We start from the raw sequence: 23916 nt of genomic DNA, 5'->3' as shown, positions 1-23916 counted from the left end.
ATGGTTTCTTTGCCCAGACCTTATACTGCTTTGTAATAACATGTGCTCAAGCACAGTGATCATTGGCAAGGTGACCAAATCCTATAAAAGTCTGGTAAAGAACATGTAAACACCTAAAACCTGAAAGTTTCTCAGTCTTCGGAGAAAAAAAATGGGTTGCCTTGCATAACTCAAAATGAGACTTTGCATAAATACCACTGTTAAGCAAATTCTTTTAGTAGGTCTTTTTAAACATATACACCACTGAAAGAAGTTTATGTGGCTTTAACACATGTAAACACCAAATGACAGAACTAAAGGTGCAGCAATCTAATAAAGAATTGAACTATTCAATTTTGCAACTCAGTGAAGCACTAAATAAAAACTGCTTAAGCAGCAGGTTAGTAGTATGCCTTTCTATGAATCACTTGAAAGCAGAAGAGTCTATTGCACACACTGCACAGCAAGTATAGTTTATCAGAGGATGAACACTCATTCCCTTTTACGCTCATTTTTTTTTCTGGCGTCAAACTCACAGCCAAAATGTGAGGTCAGGTTCTGACTTCTTTACAAAACAGATATACAGAGAAAGCACTGAAGAAAATTTACTCAATTTTTTTAGTTACTATAATACAACATGAAAATCTAAACACAATATTCTATTTTTGAAGGATTTCCACAAGAAACAATAGTCTTATAATACACTACAACAAAAGCTATATAGGATTCCCACTATGTAAAACTACAAATAATTCCCATAGGATTATTTATTGTAAGTGCAGATATCCTAAAATGCAACAAAAGAGTAAAGGAAGAAAAATACAGACATTTTAATTTCTCATTGTTTTATTTCAGTTTATAGCATGTTCTGATAGTGAAACTATCCTCAGCCAAACCAACAAGCCTTCTCTCTACCTGAATAACTGTATGTTCACAAGGAAGGCAAAATGAAATTCTAAGTACCTCAAAGACCTTCTGAACAGATGGTGCTGTTTTGCTGATCTATATGATCTTAGCATTTGTACGCTATCACAGTATTTCCTGGTATTTGTCTGGCATTTTATTCATGCCATGACACACACACACAAAAAAAAAAAGAGGGGAGAGGGTTTGATTGGTTTTGTTTTTTTTCCCCCCAGATAAGTAAAATCTTACTGCAGCCAATACTGACTCCAAGTGCAAAGGATTTACAGCCTGTACCAGCAGATTAAAAAAACCCAGTCTGCTCAGTGGAGCAGAATTAAGTATCCAGCCAGAGACAGAAAGCCAATACTTTACAAATGGTGCTGTTTGGTACTGCCTGCCAGAGGCATCTGCATGAAGCTCCTTAACTACTATTACTCATGAATGTCTCCAGATACAGTTTGTTATCTTGACTCTAAAGTAGCTCTCTCTAGTTAGTTTCTGCATTAGCCATGATGAATACATTTTGGAAAATCCTGACGGCCAAAGATTAACTCAATATGAGTCAAAGAAAAAAAAGAAAATGCTGAGGTTCTTCAAAATGGCTTGCTTAGGTTCTTCCAGTCAACCAGTACTCACCTACATAGGCTTCATCATCCACCGGCAGGGGTACTGACATGCAGAGGTAGGTATCGGACTATTAAAAGACAAAAGAACAGAAGTTACCTTTAAATTGGAAATATTTAGAATGAAAAGAATAGAAACAAAGTATCAAAAACCTCTACATTTTCTGAAGATGAATGTGGGAATACTGAACAAAGTAGTATACAAAAATTATATACTTATAAGCCTTAGCACTGAATTGATTTGCAGTGGTTAACAAACACTGCCCCTCCCCGCCCACTGAAAATTTGAAGGGGTAACAGTACCCTCTCAATGTCCAAATAAACAGCACGAATCAATGAGTGTGGTACATAAAGTGAAAAGAACTACTGAGCTTCTGATTCATTGTGTTCTTGTGCTTCTGATTCATTGTGTTCTACTTTCTCAGTATTTATAAACTTGCTATAATCTAAGAATAAATGGCACTTGAGAGGAGGGGGAGGTGCTGATCTCCTCTCTCTGGTGACCAGTGATAGGACATTGAGGAAATGGTACGAAGCTGCATCTGGGGAAGTTCAGATTGGACATTAGGAAAAGGTTCTTCACTGAGAGCGTGGTCAGTCACTGGAACAGGCTCCCCAGGGAAGCGGTCACAGCACCCAGCCTGTCCAAGTCCAAGAAGCATCTGCACAACACTCTTAGTCATATGGTTTAGTTTTAGCTAGTCCTGCAAGGAGCAGGGAGTTGGACTCGATGATCCTTAAGGGTCCCTTCCAACTCAAGATATTCTATGATTCTGTGACTTCATAGCTAAATAGATTTCTGCCTATAGCAGTATTTCACCCAAGATTTATATAACTGGACCACAAAGTGTAAAAATGCTGTGCCATTGTAGCAGCGTGGATTTATTTTTGATTCATGCACCTAATTCTATTATGATCAATGAAAATATTCTTCCCTGGGCATTCTAACAAACACCACATGTCCTTTAAAACAAAGAAAAAGAACAGAATCAATTAGAAAAGAAACAATTCGATATGGGATTTTCTTGCTTAAGCATTGTAAAGGGCTATCATTTTCCTGAAGCAATTGGATGAACAATATGAACAAGATACAGTGGGCAGAAAACTTATCAAGAATGCCTTCTTCATGATGCTACAGTTGCCTTTGTTGCCCAAAAGACTTTTGGTTTGAGTTTAAAATGCTCAGCATGTAAGCCTTGGAAGTATTCCTGGATTAAAATATGAAACAATTAAAATGCAAACACAGAGCAATAGCCACAAACAAAATCCAGGTTTTCATCTACGAGCACCTTGGATAACTATGAAAGAACTTGCAATATAACATATATAAAAATATAAAGCCCTTGAGAACAGTAAAACCTAAATATGGCAATCCTATTGAAAGGAAGGCTCTTACTTTGTACATCAAAAAAACAGTAAATCATTGGAACAGCACAAAATTACATTTTTAATGCACATGAACTACACAAACAAAAAATGAAGTCAGTCTCATCTTTGTCAGCTAGATGAAGGGCAGGTCCTACAAAAGCATCATCCAGAAAAAACACCACCTGCTTTACTGAGATATTTGGGCAAATAATATGTAGGATATCTAGATTCCTATTGTAAGAAATAAATTCATTGCCATGGTTTATTTACATGTAACAGAGATTAGGCTATGAGGTCAGCAATGTAGCTATTGGGTTGAGAGCTACACCATGAACCATTTTAAACCTTTTTTTTAAAAAAATTTTAAGGCTGTTTAAGAAAGGAAAGATGTCAGCTACTGGAATTTCACTACACTCATGAACTCAAAATCTGACAGGACTTTCACTTTCATAAGGACTGCACTAAACAGATCACGGTAAAATTCCTGCTATGAAAAACTTCAAACCTAATTTAAAAGACGACACTGCAAATAGGTGTAAACAATTAAATGCAACTGAGAAGGAAGGACAGGTACAATGGTGATAACAATATGTGATTACACAAAGCAGTGATGTGTACAGATAAGAAACCATTTTTGGTGGTTTTGCTAGAAGATGGAAGGATGAACAAAGATCAGCTGATACAACTGATGTTAATGCCTTTGTGTACTCTAGTTATATGCATTTACAGAATGAACATACTAAAGCCTTCTAGAAATTGATAAGGAAATATTCTACCTTTCCTATTTAACCTGGGTTCAGAAGCAGATTTTTTTAAAAAACCCCTTCATTTAGAACCTTATACCGAAACTTTGAAAGTCAATGGCAGCAATGCTTCACATTGTAGTAGAAATAAACTGTAGATTCTTTGTCTTTAAACATAAATTGAATTTAGAAACAGTGTGGACTACAAATAAGGACATGTATTTTTTGAAAGTATCATTTACCCAATTAAGAATTAAATTAGTTAAGAAAAGAGTATTAGGACTTATAGACTAAGATTTTGCCCTTTACAATGACTAAGATTTTTTGTCTTGTGTCATAACATCTACAAAGATTATTAGAAGTCTAGATGTACTAATATTTTCGGCTCTTTCCTTTTTGAATTGAAGACTGTTAACTGGAAATTATAGATGTATTAAAATGGTATTGTGCTGTTGCAGAACTCAGTCGTGCCTCTCCGACTCAGTGTTATAATACATCTACAAGTAGCAACTGTCCCAGTTAAACATCTTTCTTCCATGTTCTTTGTCATCTGTCTTCAATACCGATGTATTCTACACTGTATTAGTTGAGACATGCTCTTAGGTAATCTGATGTGCCTTTAGGATTTTAATATTAAAATAGACCAAAGGTTTTTTAAGAGGAAAAAAAACAAAAATAAATATAATAAGACCCACTGCCTTGGAGAATAAAGGGGGGGGGGGGGGCGCAGAGAAGAAAGGGAATATTCAAAGTTTTTTACTTCCCATCTGTTTGTTATTGTTTGTATTGCCTTACATTAGTCATCTTCAGATTGTCCTCCAAAGTAATCTGAAGCAACTCAATTTCATTAACGAGAGATCCTGGCCAGCAGTTACTTTAGCATGACAAGCCTATAGGTGATCAGTACAGGCAAAGCATTGAATTGTTAAAATTCCATACTACTCACGGTGTAGTTTCGTATCCCTTACCCCTTCCTACTGTTCCATCCTACTACCCCACATTGTTTTTAAAAAAATTATCTCCTCTTCTTCCTTATCAAAATGTATTTTTCAAAAGCAGAGAAATCAGGAAACAAACCCACAAAATTACTCTAAATACCACCCTTTTCAAAATGTTTCCAATATCTTCTTAAAAGGAAAGAAGCTTATTTGAAAAAAAAAAAAATTCCAGGATTATCTATGGGTTAAAATTAATTTGACAAATTCATGACACAAAGAATTATCACTATCTATTAAATATGATAGTCTGGACTAAAACTCCAAGCCAGCAACCTCTTATTATTACTGTAAACTGTGAGGGTATGTTCTAGTTTTTGCATTACTGCTCTCCTATCCCACATCTTATGGTCTTTCCATAAATAAATCTTATTAGGTATAGTCAGATAAAAGATCGCTTGGCCAAACAGATAATGCAGTCAATGTCGTCATTCTGAAGTCTTTACCATTACTGACGTTAAAACTTGATCTGGCATAGTCACAATGGTTTTCAATTTTGTTTCTGACGTACAAGCCAGGTTGTATTTAGCTAATAAGATAAAATGAGCAAATGAAAAAACAGTTATTGGACTCAACAAAACAGATTCTGGTCGTTTTATCTCCAATTGTCAATGTTCCAAACTTCAAACACAAGAAGAGCAGGAACATCCTAACACTAAAGTATTACAAAAGGTAAACTGCAGAATCCACAGTAGTTCTGTTCTGTTTTCTCTACCTCACCGTAAGTAGGTCTGTGAGCACGAGGGTGCGCAATTGATCCATCTTCAGAAGAAAATTATTACGTAGACTTCAATTTGTGTAAGAAACAAGTGGGGGGGGGGGAGTGAGATTGCTCCACTATGCACAACCCCATCAGTTCAGATGTTTCAAAAAAAAAAGTGAAAAGATGAGAAGAATACAACTTTCAAAGTGCAACAGGCTGCCTTTTGAAAGCGGGGGGGGGGGGGGGGGGAAGAAGGGGAGGGAGGAAGAAAGAAGCTCCACACTTTCCCCTCCCATTTCCTGCCTCCCTCCCCAACCCCCCCTTTTCTTTAAAGGAAGAATCTTTGTTATTAATAAGAACCATTACTGACTAACACTTGCATCACTTCTCATAAATATCTGGTATTGATAGTCACTGTGTCAAGGTCCAGATCAAATTCTACTTTTTACAGAATTTCACCCTAAGTAATAACCAAGTCATTCACACAACGTTCTTCAGAGTCAGAGCAAGTCTTGGGGGATCTTAGGTCAACATCTCAACTTAGCTGTCATAGCAATAGTAAAGAAAGAGATGCCAGTAATTTATGGGTATCCGAATGATCAAATTTCCTTCTCGTTTTATGTATTTTTACCTGGTATGGTATACCCAAGCAAACTGGAGATGAGAAGAAAAATTTTAACCAAAGACTTCAAAGTGAGAAACTAAAGTTAAGAAATTGAATATGTAGGTATTATGAGTCACTGCTGACCTACTAGTAGAAGCTCAAAATAAGCAGTTTCAAAAAACCAAACAAACAAAACCCCCCAAAACCACCTTGCAAAATCCATTAGACAAGAACCCCTCCACACACAATCTTTCCACACTAACAATATCCCACCAAATAACATCTTTAACACCTTTTTTGTGTCTTTTGCAACATTTATGAAGTTTCAAGTGTACATTTAAGAACTCAGCCAATGCCGTACCAAAATCGATTTACCAATGAAAAGTTTGTTCAGCCTCAAACATAGTAGGAATTAATTAAAAAACCCAAACAAATTATTATTTATGAACAAATTTACTTGAGATAAAGTTTTAATTGCACTATAATTTTTTATCATTCTTTCTTGTTTGATTTGTAGCAAGCACAGATAGTCACAGCAGCAAAACCATGTTACTGGCAGAGTAAGCATGTTTACCCTGCATTCTTAATATTTTCACAAAATAGCCTTCAATTTCCTTAACAGTATTGGGTTTTGTATCCGAAATTTAGAGTTTTCAAAATGAGCTGATCCCGTCCCTCCTTGGAAGATAAAATATACTGCTTCCTATTTAAATAATAAGTCCTAACATACTATTAATTTACTGTGCAGAGGGATAATTTTCTTGTAATTATCTTAAGTATGAAGAACTATTATAGAATTTTTCCCTCAGAACTGAAAAAGCCCTTCAGTCTTCCTCTCCACAGCTCTTAGAGGTCCTCCACCCTTCAGCAGCACACCAAAATTACTCTCCACATGACACATTAGTTGCATTTTTCCCTACTGTGCAATTGGAATAATTATTAAGAAAAAACAGAGTATTTAAGTACTACAGATATTGTTTCCCCCACTTATTAGACGTGGTACTGTTCAAAAGCACCAATGAATATAAACCACATTTATTAACTGAGCTGGAAAACCATTCTACCTCATTGATTTCCAGATTCGTATTGCTTGAATATACACTTCAGTGCCCCTGTTCATAATGAGTGCTCGGAACAGTTTCACATGAATGTTCACGTTTGGCACTTCTGCCAAAAGAACACACAACTCAGGGGCAGATCTGCACAGTTAACGCACTCTAAAGGTGCATAAGGGGTCGGTTCTCATTGATTCACTCACAGGGCAGCTGCAGCTACAGAATGTAAGGCAACCCACCCCACCCCCCCCCCACCCTCCAAAGTCACTACGAGTCTAGTAACTCATTGGAAAAAAATGCAAGGTTTTTGGCAACCTTTCCCACAGCCTTGACAACGCAAGATACACATGAATTGAATTTTACGCAACTAACCTACCAATACAAGGACAGACGTTAAACTTGGCTCCAGCCATTTGGAAATCATTCCACCAAGAATTATATCACCTTCACCACTATAAGATGCTAGCTATGCGGATGATACAAAATCACTTGGGCCTTCTTTTCCCTCCTCCTCCTGTCTGGAAATGTGTATGTATTTCCTCTGTGAACCAGGTACATATTTCACAGAGTTTAAGCTGTATGCTACCTGTATGCCCCTACATTAAGAGAATTCAATGATTCCTACAGTAATCATTCCAAAACAACATGAATGCTCATAATTCTAGGTACAACCTTACTGGTAGCACTAAAAATTCATCTTAATTTCAGGGAATACATGCAGATGGTTAGACTTGTTGGAATCCAAAGAGATTAAGTTTTAGTATCTGTTTTCAACAAGAATTATCTGGGAAGCTGGAGTATTAAGGACTTTGGAAAATAAAATTAAATACGATTGCCTACAGTGATGCTGTGGAAGAACTCAACTCAGTAGCAGTACTATTTCAGAAGTTCCCTTTCTTTTTTGAGCTTGGAGATATTTTTGACTAAACAATCAATAACTCCAGCCATTCCAGAAGAATTCTTAGGTTACATGAATCTTCTGACTCTATGTCTACCACAGGTCATGCTGGTCATACATTGTAAACAAAGAACTGATTAGTTCCATTAGACATCTTTCTGTTAGCTAGCTGTGACTCAAGAAATCTGTCATGTGTGCATAGCACCAAGAGAGAAAGAGGCCAGAAGAATTCAGTTTGTGAAATCTCTTGAAAGTACTAATCTGTGGCCAAGCAGTGAATTCAGAATTCATAACAATCCAGTTGAAACAAGATTTTCTTTTCACAAAAAATGCATGACAAAGAAGAGATAGCACAGAACATACTGGTGTTGCTCTAAAGATACTCTTCTGTTCTCTAGAATTTAGCTCATTCACATCTTCTCCACTAAATTCTGCTCCTCCTCCTTGTTTTTTTTCTTTTCCTGACTTTCCCACATAAATTGGTATGCTTGAGAACTCAGGAACTGCAATTAGTCATAACCAAAATAGTGATATACCTCCAGAAAGCCCTTAATAAAGCATTTTAAAAACAGCACTTGTCCTCTTGCTCTTTGGTTTATTTTGGCATCTTTCATGTATAGAGATAAACTTGCAGATAGACCCTGGAAGCAGAAACTTTTATAACACAGAATCATAGAATATCTCAAGTTGGAAGGGACTCAAAAGGATCATCGAGTCCAACTCCTAACTTAAACTCTTACATAAACATCAGTATGGACAACTTGAACTCACAGCAGATCCATGGCCACTAAACACATATCGGCCCATGATTAGGGCCAAGAGGTACATGAAGAAGACAGCAAGCTGGTAAGAAGCCGCTACAGAAGAATTTCCTCTCTAAAGAGGGTTCTTCCCTTCCATGTTCTTTCTGATAGAAAAATTAACTAACAGCACAAGAACTACAAAGCTGTTGGTTATCTCCTCCTGTGAACTGTAATAAAACGAAGATTCTTCCCCCATCCCTCCCCCAAATCTACACTAGACCATAGCATTTCAGTTTATTGTGCACATAAAGGCTGTTGGCTATAGGTACACATAAATTAGACAAAGTATTATGCCCGATCTATTAACTATCACAGCCTTTTGTTGTTTTTGTTGGGTTTTGGTTTTCTTTTAATAGGAATCTGAAGTGACTGAACCCTTCATATGTGTTTCCCAGCTCTTCAACTAATGGCTCCTCAGGTAAAATAAATAAAACGTTATTACAAATGTGCACCTGGATGAACTGAGAGTAGTCTTCACTCTTTCTGAAAGAGAAGTTTAATATTTTGCTGCAGACAAAGAATATCAAATAGAAACTATATTTCTGTTTTGCACTCGCTGGAATGACACCACTTGCTCTAAATTACATGTTCCAGAGGGGTACTCCCCAATAACTGAAAACCTCATTTTCCCTTCAGTATTTTTTGAAAGTGCTGTCTGCAACAATGAGTCATCATCTACTGCAGCACGACATCCTGCTCTTTCCAAGCATATGCAGCCCTCGAAAAGAGACACAGCATCTTTTAATGACATACATAATTCCCTGCATTACCTCACTGCAAAAAGAAAACCAAAATGCCAAACATGAATCATTGTTTATCTTGCTTAATGAAACTACATGTGAAAATGACAGTAGAAACTCAGACTTTTATGTGAATCTTAAAAATGCTACTGTTAAAAATCTTAATCACTGTCTTCATTTTTACTCACTTGGCTCAGTAGAAGATAAGCAGCTTCAAACCTGAAAGAGTATGCCATTATAACTTGTTTATAGTAGCTTCCCTGGAGTATTTTAACCGTTTAAAATACTGGGTCAAAAGTATTATCCTTATAAAATGTTTTTTTTTTCTGTTTTCTCTTAGCTTGCTGAAGTTGCAGCAATGTTCAATTTAATGAAACTAAATTCACTGAGGCATCATCTCAGATTTGGTGTAAACTGCAACTGTAAATAAATGTATGTCTTACTAGCGCAGCTGGAAATATCTCACTTTAATAAAACTCATATTCCTTGTTTTAATAAACTTCGGCAATCCAGATTATGAAACCAACATTTTACAAATAAAATTAATCAGATGAAAAGATTTTTCTCTCATTTGAGATTACTTTTCTGATTCCTACTTTTCTCTGGACGTACATATAGCTATAAAAGTTACACTGTTTTTTTAATTCATTTTATGTGAGTAAATTGTAGGCAAGGCTTTATTTTCATAGCTTATAAAAAGAGAGCAACTGGCAAAAAAGAAAAACCGCATTTCTCTCACCTGCTTAGGTGTCACCCCAGGCATGCGAATGTCTAATGCAAAATCTGACAGACCAATTGAAATCACTGGCCGGTCGCTTCCAAGGCATTCACTGGAAAGAGACCTGGTAGTATCTTTATACCTTAAAGACAAGGAGGAAAGATTTTTTAAAATACTGATTTTTGTTATGTCTTTCTAACAAGAAGGGTCTTGAGAACTAGTAAAGAAGTCTGGCAATGCTGAGTAGCTTCCAGGAGTGATCTGGAAATTTCACTCCTTCATGAGCTGAGGAAAAATATCTTGCTTATCAAGCACTTACTGAAGTAGTTCCTCTGAGCAATAAGACAGACTAGTTTAGAAGACACTAGCTGAAAATGTAACCTGTCATCTCATCTAAATAATTGTCTGAGGTACATGGATGTACAGATAGAGAATTCATTCACCAGAAAATGTCAAGTACCGTTAATCATTCACGACAGTTTGTTTTTTTTTTTTTTTAAGACTATGTACCTGATGTATAATTCAATACAGATTAAATATTTAAATAATGTGTAAAGAGGAAATTTTTAATTCTAACACCACAACATTTATAGCAACTCCTATTATAAGTAGTGAAGTAAAACAGTAAGTTTTACAACTTCATGTGAATATCAACCTCTGTATCGAATGCAATGTATAAACAAATTGTAAAAAAAAAAAAGTAGATCACTGTAAGGTACTAAATGGTAAGACACCTGAAACATGATGCAACATTTTTAATATGTATATTAATGTATATATATAAATATAAAAGTGACATGGTACTATAGTGCCCAATATGCCTCACAAACAGTATGACACTTTTTGGAGAGCTAAGAGGCTACTTCTCTTGTCCACACTACATTTAAGTTTACCTATGCAATTTTGCATTGAAAACTCTCCAAATTTCCCAGGACTGCCCCGTTTTAAGCTAGCTGATACTTTCTCATTAATACCTCATTTTACACTGCAAGCTAACTCGAGCTACTGAAATATATTTACTCCCTGTGTAATACACCTTTGGCATTATCTAAAAAGTTCTATTAATTGTTGTTTTATCATCCTAAACTCACATTTTATAGAGCAACACATGGATAAAACAAGAGTTTCTGTCTTCAATATGACAAGAGTGCCATTCCAAAATTGCAGAAAGAAAATTCAGAACAAGTGAGCAAAACCGAACAAATACCATATACGTTTTTATCTAGGACATGCTTCTTCCTACTTCCATAATATTGGAAGTGACTGCATGCATTCAACACATAAGGTCTTCCTGTATAACCCACCTCTTGAAGACAGAAAGTGGGCTTCTGAAACCCAAACAGATGTTTTGAAAAACAAGAAACAGCATTAGCAGGTTGCTAACAAGGCCAGCCATATCCACCCTGCTGTTCCTGGCCCGATTAAGGCAGCAGAAAAAGGGCAGTGCAATTCTATTGGCTGTGATCCTGACAATTAGGCAGCAGCAGCAGCAGCATCAATTCACTACTTCATTATTATGTGCTCTGCAGGCATCCTCCAGCTTCTGACAGACCATCTGCCTTGGAAGGTGATGCGTTGTAAATCAGAAAGGTGGATGATGCTGTGTTGTCTTTATTATTAGCTGTAAAAATCTGTTGAAGAATCTTCCCTTGCAGATAGATGACACTGTACTTCTGTCCACTTCAGGAGCTGAAAAGAAGTAGCACTCCTGCCACTGTCTCCCCAGGGTGTGCAGTTAAATCTGAATGTTACTTATCAATTCACAGTGCTGGAGACTCCAAGTGGTATCGCAGAAACCAGCGTCAGTCATCCTTCAGAACCTGTAAAAATAGAAGCAGATGAAGGATGACTAACACATTACAGCATTAGTTCTCAGCAAATCCCTGTTGAGGCATTTTAATACATTAGTAAGTTCTTTCACGAGCTTTAGCCCAACCCAGTGAAGACTGCACCAAGTCTGTTGATTCCTCCTTTTCCCCCCCTCCCATCCATACAGGGTCAGAACCTGACACGTTTCATATTGATACACAAAATGCACTCTTGAACACATTTTACATGATAGGAAGAAGTATAAAAAAACCCTTCAATACGCAAAAGGCAAAGCATGGAGAATTTCACACGTACAAACACTAGTATAATGTGTCCTACAAGAAGCAAAAAAAAAAAAGCCAAACACTGACATGGCAAGAATTAAGTTTTGTAAATTTTCTCAACTATCACTGTTTCTGCACATGTTGCAGGCTAGGAGGATATTTTACTTTTAACACAACCTGTAATACACCATTATGTCATTAAGGTACCTGTTTCTTATGTACTTCAGTTCCTTTTAATATCCATTTCAGAAAGCTTGATACTTACAAATTATTTTCAGAAATACTGCAACAAGAACTATTGAGATCAGACTGCTTTACATTGGTTGAATACATTTCTATCCTTTCATATATTGAGGTTATTTCAGCGTAAACCATTACTCTCCTCATTGCTTTAACTGTTCTTACTTCCCCAATTTAGTTGATGTGACATTTTAATTTCAAAATTATAAATTTTTTTATAAGTATGATAGAAAAATCACACTGTGTGTTACTGAAGACATATACTAGTATTTTTATTGAGCATTCCAATTCTGGCAGAAGAAAAATTCCAAGTCATAAATAAAATTAAAATCTTTAAAATGTACCATGTAGTAATCCTTTTAAGATAAATATTAACAGGAAAAACACCCAAAATCAAGTATCTCCCAGCCCTTAGAAGACATAGTCAAAATACTGCTATAAGGATGAAATAGAAAAGATGGATTCTGAAACAAAACACTTGAAACACAAATGAAAAACAAAATGAAACGTGTTTTATGAAAAATCACTTCCAGCTCAGGGCACATGTACCAAAAAGATGAAACAGAAGTGTTTATGCATAGACTAAGAAGCCATACTGGCCACTCGCCTGTTGTTTAGCAGCTACATTAGATTTGCATTGAACTACTTGTAAGATTTAAAAACCGGATTACATTAATCATCATTAAACGCACATATTTTATTTCCTGAAGGATGACACAAATGGTTCCGTCACAAACAACTAAAAATAGACTTCATCTTAGTTTTCATCTTGCCAGAAACATGCCAAAGTTGTCCAAAATCATTCATGCAAGCCTATTTTTTTTTTAAATGTAAATTTTTATGTCTTCATTTCTGTGATCTAAATTGTCTTCACTAGTGAACTAAGGAAAGCTGCAAAACATATAAAGGACTGTACTATGACGAAAACCAAAAATAATAGCAATAAAAAAAGACAAGTGTGATATGCTTCACAAAAAATTAAGACAACTACAAAAACAGAGGGCTTCATTACTTTTACTGTTTAAGGTATAATTATGCAACAGTAACTGTTCAGCATCTTTGTAAGCCACCTGGCTGGAAGTTCTAATGCTTTTTTAATTTGTATTACCCTAGAAATTATGTGTTTATTTTCAGAGCATACTGTAAATACACTTGATGAGCAAGAGCTCTGAAGAACCGAAGCAGGAGAAATACACTGGATTTTAACATACACAGAATTATAATGTTCTGACTTAATTTTTTGGAATCTGAAAAGATATTTTCCAGTGACTAGAAATAAAAACAAATGCTTAACTTTTGCCAGCTTCAAGAAGTCTGACATTGGTTACACCAAGTCTGTTCCAAACATCTACCTGGTATATGAATTAAAAAAGAAAGCTACTGAGAAACCTGATCATTAATAGTCCCTCCTCATCTGAAATATGAGGGTTTCTTTACAGCAGCTTTCAATTTTCACTGCAGAGTTAAGTATGGTAATAGCAAAAATCACCAGAACACACCTTAATATTACAGAGGAATATCTGACAATTCATGGCTTTTAGAATGCTGACAATAAGAGAGGGAAATAATAATAACAACAACAACAACAACAACAATCTGGAAATACCTAAAAAAGCAAAGAAATTAAATCCGTAGTGAGATCAATACATGTATGCCTAACATCTGTACATTCTACTTAAAAAAGAGGCCAAATTCATCTACAAGCTTTGTTTTTAACTACAGTTTCATCAGCTGGATGGGTATGAAATACATAAAAGTTCAATGCACCTGGTACTTAAGATTAGACCCCTGTACAACCAAATTTTACATTTGGGAGAAAAGAAGAAAAAATAGTAAAAAACCACCACCAACAAAAAACCCCACAGCTGAAATCTGAAGAGATTTCAATGTAATTTTAGATGTGATGCAATACACAAGAATACCAGATGACAAGGGAAAAAAGTGAGCATGAGAGATGCAATAATAACATTACACTACACGGTTACTTAGGTTCATTACGTGGACATCTTGATACCACTGTTTCACTTTCAATTTGGGGTAAGAGATCCCAAGAGAACAGAAGTAGTGAAGTAAAAAGGATGAAATTAATGACAAAGACCAGAGTGAAAGGAGAGAACAGGAGATGAAAGTTAGATTGGGCAATGTAAGCACGTTATTTTATCCTGCATGCCCCACCTGGACATATCAGAAAATATTAAAAATACCTGAATATTGAAATATTAAAATACCTGAATATTGAAACTTATTTTAAGGGATTTTGCTGACCTGTTAACCAATTATGTTCTCTTTGTTAAATTAAGCATTTTATATGGGTTTCCTACTGGGAAAGTAAGTTCTACTTACCATCTGAAGACAGGCTATCTGTACCAGGAAAAACAATAAAGCAAAATCATTGGAATGCTCTATCAATTCAGCAGGTATGGAGAGTTTTATCTATGAGACAGCTTTCTTTTGAAATTACTTTAAGTTTTATACAGCAAAGAAATAGAGGATGAAGAACTGTCATTTATACTCTGCCTTTCCATTTTGGAGATCAACAGGCTCACAACATGACTTGCAGGTTCCTAACTGCTATAAGGAGCGAGAATCACAAAGATATCATAAAACCTATTACCCCAAGTCATAAGCAAAACCTGTTCACTGAAAAATAGAGGAAACACTTGAATCGTACTTAGTAGGCTACTCATACATCAATAGCAGTCATGGAAATCAGAAACAAAAGGATGTAAGAAAACAGGTTAAGATGTGTTTATACAAAGAAAGAACAAGGACGTTATTTCCAAGGGAATTAGGCAAAAAAAAAGTTTATTATCCTCTACTAATTTATGGAATAAATAGAAATTAAAACCAGCCTCAGAATTCTTTTGTGAGCATCAGGAAATGCATGACAAAAACCATAAGAACCAAAAGAAGAAGAAAAAAAAAAAAAAGCACAACTCAAGGTGTCAGAATCACTACCACCCTAGGCTCTGAGTTCTGCCCACAGCTGCCATGCTCAGCGCCTCCAACATGACTGAAAGGGGCAAACTTCAAAGCCTAAGCAGCCCTGATTTTGTCAGATCAGCTGCTAGAATAGTTAATTTTCTGAACAGTGAAAACTCAGTCAAACCAGAAGAAAACATGTAAGAAAAAAAGATGCAAAAAGGTTTAACTGCTACTTTGCAATGTGATTTTACTGAGCAGCCTTTGCTTAAGACTTGGTTATCTGCCAACAAGTATCTCCTCAGTCACATTTTCTGCCCTTTCGCAAAGTAAATATCACAAATACCACTCCTCAAAACAAGGCGCACTGAGGTGTGAAACAAATCAATACCTCAAAAAGAAGAAAATTTAGTACTACATAATCTAAAGACATATGCTGGTATGTATCAGACCAAAATAAAACTAAAATTCTTGGAAATTCTGGAAACTTAAATCAATTTCTGAATTCTAAGCTAGGATTTTCAAAATGTGATCTACAATTCAAGGTAAGATTTTTAATCATTTTCTCTATCACCATACTGTAAACTATTAGGTATAAACTTGTTTAAGAATGAGGAATTGTACTTCTTTTGATAGAAGAGAAATATGTTAGCAAACCACCACACAAAATCCTTTCCTGCTCATATTAATATAAATGTGCTTGCATTACTAAAATACTAGAAGATTTCAAAATTCACTTTTATAACCTGATTTTTCTTGCATATCCACAGAGTAGAAAACCCTGTAGTCAAACATCAGGAAAGTTGCATGCCTTTTTGGAAAGTCTAAGAATTAAAGGCTTTTAAATTTTTTTCCCCCCACCATATTTTAGAATTAAGAATCATCACAATTTGCTAACTCAATAATCATTACTGAATTAATAATAACATCTATTATAATTGTGAAACATAAGCTCATGAAACTGCTTGAAACACTCCCTATTAAAACAGTAAAATGCAAAACCTCAGTTTCTTCTTGTGGGAGTCACAGACATTTTTCAGAAGTCTGAAGACCAGAGAGAGTATGTGTTAGTTCTCTCATTCTGCATTTTAATAGCATTTGAAAAGCATTTTATTCACAATAAATCACCTTGTAATCCTTCTGCTTTGACCAGGTATCAAAACAGGTAAAATTCTCTTGTCAAGGAAGATCAACATTTTTCATTGAAAGATGACATCTTAACAAACCGCTAATTTCATATTCTGAAAAAATAAACAAGTTGAATGGCACTAATTACTTCCTTAAAAGGGAAAACACATGAGAAGCCTCCGCTTTCATTTTAATATCCAGATCACTATGATTAGCACACTGTAATAAGGATAAAGGTTCACTGAAGGGCCCTTTGTTATGCAAAAATAGAAAATACTAAAAGGAGAATGTTTTACAGAGTTAGGATTAGCCCCCAAAGATAAAGCAAATGAGAGATCATTTAAAATATTTAAGTTCAATTACACATTACATATGAACTATGAATTAAATTCATTGCATGTTCCTTCACTAAGAAGGACTTCAAAATCAGGCTCCCTGAACTTCTTGTGTACAAGTTACATACTCAAGCAAGAGCAATGCACCTTTTTTTTCAGTCAAAATGTGTAGAACTTTGTTAACATGGTGTATTGTATTTACATGGCAAGGTTTTGGTAGCGAGGAGGCTGCAGGGGTGGCTTCTTTAAGATGCCAGAAGCTGCCCCCATGTTGGACACAGCCAGTTTCAGCCAGCTCCAAGACGGACCTGCTGCTACTCAAATTTGGGTCCATCAACTTTGGAGCCCATCAGCAACACTGGTGATGACTCCGTGATAACATATTTAAGAAAGGGTAAAAAACACTGCACAGCAGTTGGGAGAGAGGAGTGAGAATACATGAGAGAAACAGCACTGCAGACACCAAGGGCAGTGAAGAAGGAGGGGGAGGAGATGCTCCAGGTGCTGGAGAAGGGATTCCTCTGCAGCCCATGGAGAAGATCATGGTGAAGCAGGTTGTCCCCCTGCAGCCCATGGTGAACGACAGTGGAGCAGATATCCACCCTGCAGCCTGTGGAGGACCCCAAGCTGGAACAGGTGGATGTACCCTGAAGAAAGCTGCAGTTCCTGAAGAGCCTGCACTGCACAGGCTCCTGGCAGGAGCTACAGCCCATGAGGGACCCACGCTGGAGCAGTCCATTCCTGAAGGACTGCATCCTTGAAGAAGACCCACTCTGGAGCAGTTCGTGAAGAACTGCAGCCCATGGGAAGGACCCACGCTGGAGAAGGTGATGAAGACTCTGTCCCATGGGAGGGACCCCACACTGGAGCAGGGGAAGAGTGTGAGGAAGAAGGAGCAGCAGAGAAAGCATTATAAACTGACCGCAACTCCCATTCTCCAGCCCCCTGCACTGCTCAGGGGCATGAGATAGAAGAGTTGGGCGTGAGGTTGAGCCTGGGAAGAAGGGAGGGGTGGGGGAGAGGTGGTTGTAGATGTGTTATTATTTTTCATTATCCTACTCTGTTCAACTGTCAATAAATTAAATTAATTTCCCCAAATTGAGTCTGTTTTGCCCGTGACAGTAGCTGGTGAGTGATGTCCCTGTCCTTATCTTGACCCATGAGCTTTTCATCGTATTTTTTCCCCCCATGCCTTGTTGATGGAGGAGGAGTGAGAGAGGGGCTTGGTGGGCACTTGGTGGCCAGACAAGGTCAGCCTACCACATATGGCTATTAGAATGAACCAGTTTAAAATAGACTAACCAAATGCACTAGGGAGTGATTAGGTGAGCAGCTGAACTCACAGAGCACAGACAATAGGAGATGGAGCACAGCCATACTACACTGTTGATGAGACTGTGGAGCCATGTGAATTGCTCACTGCCATCAAATAGGACGTTCCTCTTCTCTCTTCTTTTCCTGTCCCTAGGCTAGTTTTCTTCAGATTAGCGAGCTGAACTGGTTCCCAAAGGTACTGGATGAACATAAGCAGTAGAAATAAGCAAGAAAGAGCAGCATGTAGCTAGGAGTGAGGACAGCAGCAGGGGTGGGAACAACTTCTAATGCTAGCGAGCTTCTAGCTCCACTTGGCCATGCGATTGTAATGCACCTTTATGCATGGTATTCTGCAAATGGTGTTTCCTGGTCCAGTACAACATACTCCTGAGTATGCTGCAGTGATTACTTCCACATTTCCTATTTGCTTAACAGGTGAATAGGACGCTGGAATGTCCTATCAATCCAAACACTACCCAAGACATATGTCCCCTCCATACACACCCCATGGAAAGACCCACCTAAATAAATTTTCTTCAAGAGGGGCATACCATTAGACAGATGAGATAAAGGGAACTATTTTCAATAAAGGAAAGAAAAGTAGGATTACTGTTATTTGGGAATGTACTTTGAAAATAAGTTAACCTTACTAAAAACCAAAAGATACAGGTGCTAGGAAAAAAATAAGAAAACTCCTTGTTATCAGTGAAGTAGAGTTACGTTATGTTACAGTTTTGTTATGAGTGGTCAATCTTCTAGCAGAATATTTTATTTGAGAGAAATGGAGGGGAGAGGGTTGTTGGCATCACACAACCCCCCTCCCCGCCCCCAAATACACAACATTTTTTTTCCTTCAATTGTATGTGGTAGGACACTTTTAACAGCCATTCCAGATTAAAATCTTGAATATTCTCCCACAGAGCCAGCCTAAGTGATGCAGTTAAACCGAGATTTACAGCATCGTAGCCTCATAAAAATCACAAGCAACTTAAAGAAAATAATTAAACAGAAGTTTGTTAGAGTTTATTACAAAACTAATGTTGCACTCTTTCCTTGCTCCAAATGGCTCAGATAACGTCTCTTAATTAAAGAAAAGATAATGAGAAGAGTGGAAGATTAAACTGAATTAGATTCAATTACTTGATTTTTGTGTTAGTTAACAATTGAGCAATATAAGACCCATACTAAAAACAGATAAATGAATTCTCAACTATTATAGTTCTTTATATGGCTAAGTTTTTTCTAGTTGAATATTGTATTTTTTCAAAACTTGTATCCCTGAAAGTAAAAGTAATAATTCTGTAGACATCCAAAAAAAATGCTAGAAATCTAGCATCTCTAGAAAGAGATCCAGATTTTCAGTATCACAAAATACAATAATGCTAATACTAAGGTAACTGAACACAATAAAATAGACCAGTATTTCAGCAGAACAGGTCTTAACATTAAATGGGATGTTTAAAAAGTAAAAAGATAAATACAACACTAGGTTTTTCTATAAAGTGTCTATGTATGTGGAATATATAGGACATAGATGGATAATCAAGAAGCAGCACAAGTTTCTTTGCTAGAAGTCACGATTACATATGGGAAAGTAAGAGTAGTTCACAGGAGAAACTGGAAGAAAAAAGAGCATGTTGGGATAAGAAGAGCAAAGGAAAAAAAGCAGAAACCAAAACCAATGTAAGAAACAAATGCTGAGAACATACTACGATCTACTACTTTGTACAAAATGTGCAACCCCATGGCAAAAGTCAGTAGAAGGGACCCCACACTGGAGCAGGTGAATGTGCTCTGAAGGAAGCTGCAGCCCATGGAGAGTCCACACCAGAGCAGGCTCCTGGCAGGAGCTATGGCCTGTGAAGAGCTACTCATGTAGGATCAGGTTTTCTGTCAGGACATGTGGCCCTGCAGGGGACCCACACTGGAGCAGTCCTTTCCTGAAGGACTGCACCCCATGGAGAGCGCCCAGATTACACCAGTTCTTGAAGGACTATATCCCACAGGAGGGACCCCACATGGGAGCAGGGGCAAGGGTAGGAGTTCATTGCAATGTTAAACCCTATGGTCCAAAGGGTCGAGGGGTAGAGATTGTAATGGATATATTTTTAAACTGTTGTAACCTATGATGCAAGTTGCATGTTATAGGAAGTACTATAGCAGGAACCCCTTGCTGCTAAGCCAGGTTAGGGGCAAAGGGAGGAGTTCATTGCAGTGTTAAGCCCTATAACCTGGCCCAAAGGGACTGGGGTGAGATTGTAATGGAAATACCTTTAAATTGTTGTAACTCATGATTTGAGTTGTATGTTACAGGAAGTGCTATAGCAGGAACCACCTGAACCAGTGGAGGACAAGCTTCACACAAGGCAGTTCAAGTGCAGCAGTTGAACCTGAACTCGCTTTGGTTCCCAGTAACTCCACAAAACATACCACCTCTCCTGCCCTGAGTGACCACCACAACAGATGGAGCCTGAAGTCATGGAGTAAATTAACTCAATGGACATTTTATGGGCTTTTTACAAGGGTGGTCCATAGACTAAGGAAACGATATCTATGTATATATCAAAGGACAGGAAGGGGCGTGTGTGTGGGGTATGGATAATGAGGATGTATCGGATAGTGTAGGACCTTAGCATGATATAAACAGTATGGAATAAGGGGTGGAGTTTGTACTGGTTTTGGCTGGGACAGCGTTAATTTTCTTCACAGACACTTGTATAAGGCTATGTTTTGGATTTGTGACCAAAACAGTGCTGAAAACACTGGGATGTTTTAGCTATTGCTGAGCAGTGCTTACACAGTGTCAAGGCCTTCCTGCTTCTCACGCTGCCCCACCAGTGAGCAGGCGGGACAGCACACAGCCAGGACAGCTGATCCCAACTGACCAAAGGGATATCCCATACCACATGAAGGAGGACTGGGGGGACGTTCAGAGTGATGGCATTTTGTAACCATTACATGTGACGGAGCCCTGCTTTCCTGGAGATGGCTGAACGCCTGCCTGCTGATGGGAAGTAGTGAATGAATTCCTCATTCTGCTTTGCTTGCATGCACAGCTTTTGCTTTAGCTATTAAACTGTCTTTATCTCAACCCATGAGTTTTCTCACTTTTACCGTTATGATTGTCTTCCCCATCCCACTGGGGGATGGTGAGAGAGGGGCTGGGTGGCACTGAGCTGCCCACCAGCATTAAACCTCAATTAGCTTTATTATATTTACTATCTCTGTAATGCAAAACAAGCCAAAAGAGAAACAAGCATGAAGGGGGAAACAAATAATCTGGATTAGTATCTGAACTACTCTGGACATTTTCACTCCCCGCTACATCCTCCAGCTCCAGGCTCCTGATAAAATTTCCTTGTAGAAATGTGGCTTACCCTGGTTTCTGGAGTACGAAGGGGGATTCTAGGACATGTCTGTAAAGCACTTCCAATTCACTCAAGCTTGTTCATTTCCGGAGTAGAGTGAATCAAGTGTTCTTACCTGGAAAATGCCATTCAGCTACACACCAGTAGGACTACAAAGATGATACATGAAAAATAATAGGATTTCCCACTCTCCCAGACATCTGATTTTTAGACTCAATCCCCAAATAAGTGGCATTACTGCCAAAAACCATAATACTTTTAGGGGAAAAGGATATGGAACTGGATCTATGCAGAGTTGGGGAAAAAAAGCTTACTCCTTCTGGATACTGGAACTTAAAAAAAAAAGTAAAATGTATTACGTAGAAGTAGTTGTTTTGAAAATTTAGGTTGTTCAAATGATGTTTAACCTCCTTTTCCACAAACTGCAGGGGCAGAAAAACCTTTAAATCCAAGACTTTCCCGTAACTGTATTGTCTATTTTGGCTCATGCAACAGCAATGTTTGACTTATGAGGAAGGACATCATTACTTCACATTTCTTTTACTTCCTTTACTTGTTCAAACAAAAGTATGTATGAGTAACAGGGAAAATGTGTGTAAAATCTACAGTGCTTTCTTCCTCAGCATAATAAAACCAACTATTTAAACAATTAGTTACCACATACCTGTGGAACAATGGCATATGCAATTTTAAAAGCTTACTGACATACCAGTTACTCCTGTTTGTCAGTAACATTAGGTTTTATTCATTCCGAAAATCTTGGCTAGCATTAAAAAACAAAACAAAACAAACAAAAAACCAAACCAAAACCCAACAAAAAAACCCAAAAAACAACTTATAGTTAGAAATTTTGCCAACAGCCATGGGTGATAACACATTTTTTCTCGTTCAAAGCCTGTTCAGTAATTTCAAAGATTACAAGTTACCTCAATTTTAGGTTACCTCAACTAAAGCCAATTCATTACTGTTAGCAAAAATTGCAGCATGCCATTTAAAAGCAGACCTATCCTTCAATGAAATGAACAGAATCAGGTACCTTTGAACACAAGAGAAGGAACAAGAGGCTACTACTGAAATAAATCTTTCATGCTACAAGAGGAGGTCCTTACAAATGCCAAAATTGAAGATATACTCTGTCTTTTAAAGATCTGACCTCTATTAGACAGATGAACTGTGGAAGCTCTATGTAAGAAAGTGAAAACTGTACTAGTTTCCTTATTGCAAAAATAAAGAAAACATTTTTATAAGAAATCTGTTGATACACACACATTCATTCAGTTAAATTATGAACCATAAAAAAATTATCATGACTATCTAATTTCAATTCCTCATAGATAAATGTTAAGAAACAAGATCTTGCTGTGACACACGACTGCACACATTTGAGAGTACAGAACTGCAGTAAGCAGAGGGAACAAATCCACACACATAACTATACTGTGCACTCCTGTTCAACAACATTCAAGACTAACACAATTTCATATATACTTACAATTCAGCTTTAATATATATACACACACAAGTTCATAGCACTAATAAAAACAATAAAACAACAGTAAAGTTTTACTAAGTTTCACTGCACACAAAAGTTCTTTAGGACTGGATAGAATCTGATCTCATTTCGTTTGCTCAATTCAGTTTTGGTGTTCATAACATAATTTAGAGCCACATACAAAACACATATATCGTGTGTGGCTGCTAGGTCAAGTCAGAAAGATCTGCAAAATCATCTGTTCTCATCCCCAGCACAGCAGTACAGTTCAGCCACTCACCTTTGTATTGAACTTAGCAATAGCATTCACTGAGACTACTTTTTTTATCATGTTATGAGTTATCAAATTTGAGTAGGCACCTGCATGCTTTGTAACAGCTGCACTGGATCATAAAGGCATTCTTTCAGGCAAGTATCTCCTACATCTTAGTTGGAAATCACATATATATATATTTTCAGTTTATTTGCAATCTTTTTTTTTTTTTTTTTTAAAGTTTACATCTGCTAAGGCTTTTTTGTGTTTTAAAGAGAACCTTGCACAGAATGTATGAGAACCATAATACAAGAAGCAACAGCAATAGCTTTGCTTGGTACTGCTTTATTGCTATTTTCCACAGAACTCTGACAGACATGGGTATGAAATTGGCCATCACACTGCCCTTCCTATACCACTCTACAAAATCCTCAAGCTTTATGTTCTGATTTCTGCACGATAGCCATGATTTAAGAATGAGGAAGAATCTTAATCTACTCTAATAAAAAGAAAACTAAGGACAAGACAGCTTCCAACAAATTAGTTGCAAAACATTTCTGGAATACATAGTTTGGACAGAACCTAAGAATTCTGGTTTAATTCCTTCTGAGCCTGTATATCAGAAAGCAAAAAATT

General features: G+C 37.1%; 1 protein-coding gene across 5 annotated transcripts in view; it reads right to left on the bottom strand.

Annotated features, from left to right (window-relative positions):
• PAM (peptidylglycine alpha-amidating monooxygenase) overlaps positions 1-23916 on the bottom strand; it is a 139447-nt gene that overhangs the window by 75592 nt on the left and 39939 nt on the right. For all 5 annotated transcript variants that reach the window (XM_072860182.1, XM_072860181.1, XM_072860180.1 and 2 more), the window contains exons 2-4: positions 11440-11955; positions 10157-10277; positions 1522-1579 (exon numbers count right to left, since the gene is read on the bottom strand). In XM_072860182.1, the coding sequence (XP_072716283.1) occupies positions 1522-1579; positions 10157-10277; positions 11440-11531 (271 nt within the window). In that variant the 5' untranslated portion in view covers positions 11532-11955. The remainder of the gene's footprint in view (positions 1-1521; positions 1580-10156; positions 10278-11439; positions 11956-23916) is intronic.

The sequence above is a fragment of the Ciconia boyciana genome, chromosome 4 (assembly GCF_034638445.1).
Source record: "Ciconia boyciana chromosome 4, ASM3463844v1, whole genome shotgun sequence".
In the NCBI taxonomy this organism is placed as follows: domain Eukaryota; kingdom Metazoa; phylum Chordata; class Aves; order Ciconiiformes; family Ciconiidae; genus Ciconia; species Ciconia boyciana.
This window is presented reverse-complemented; position numbering and strand designations above follow the sequence as displayed.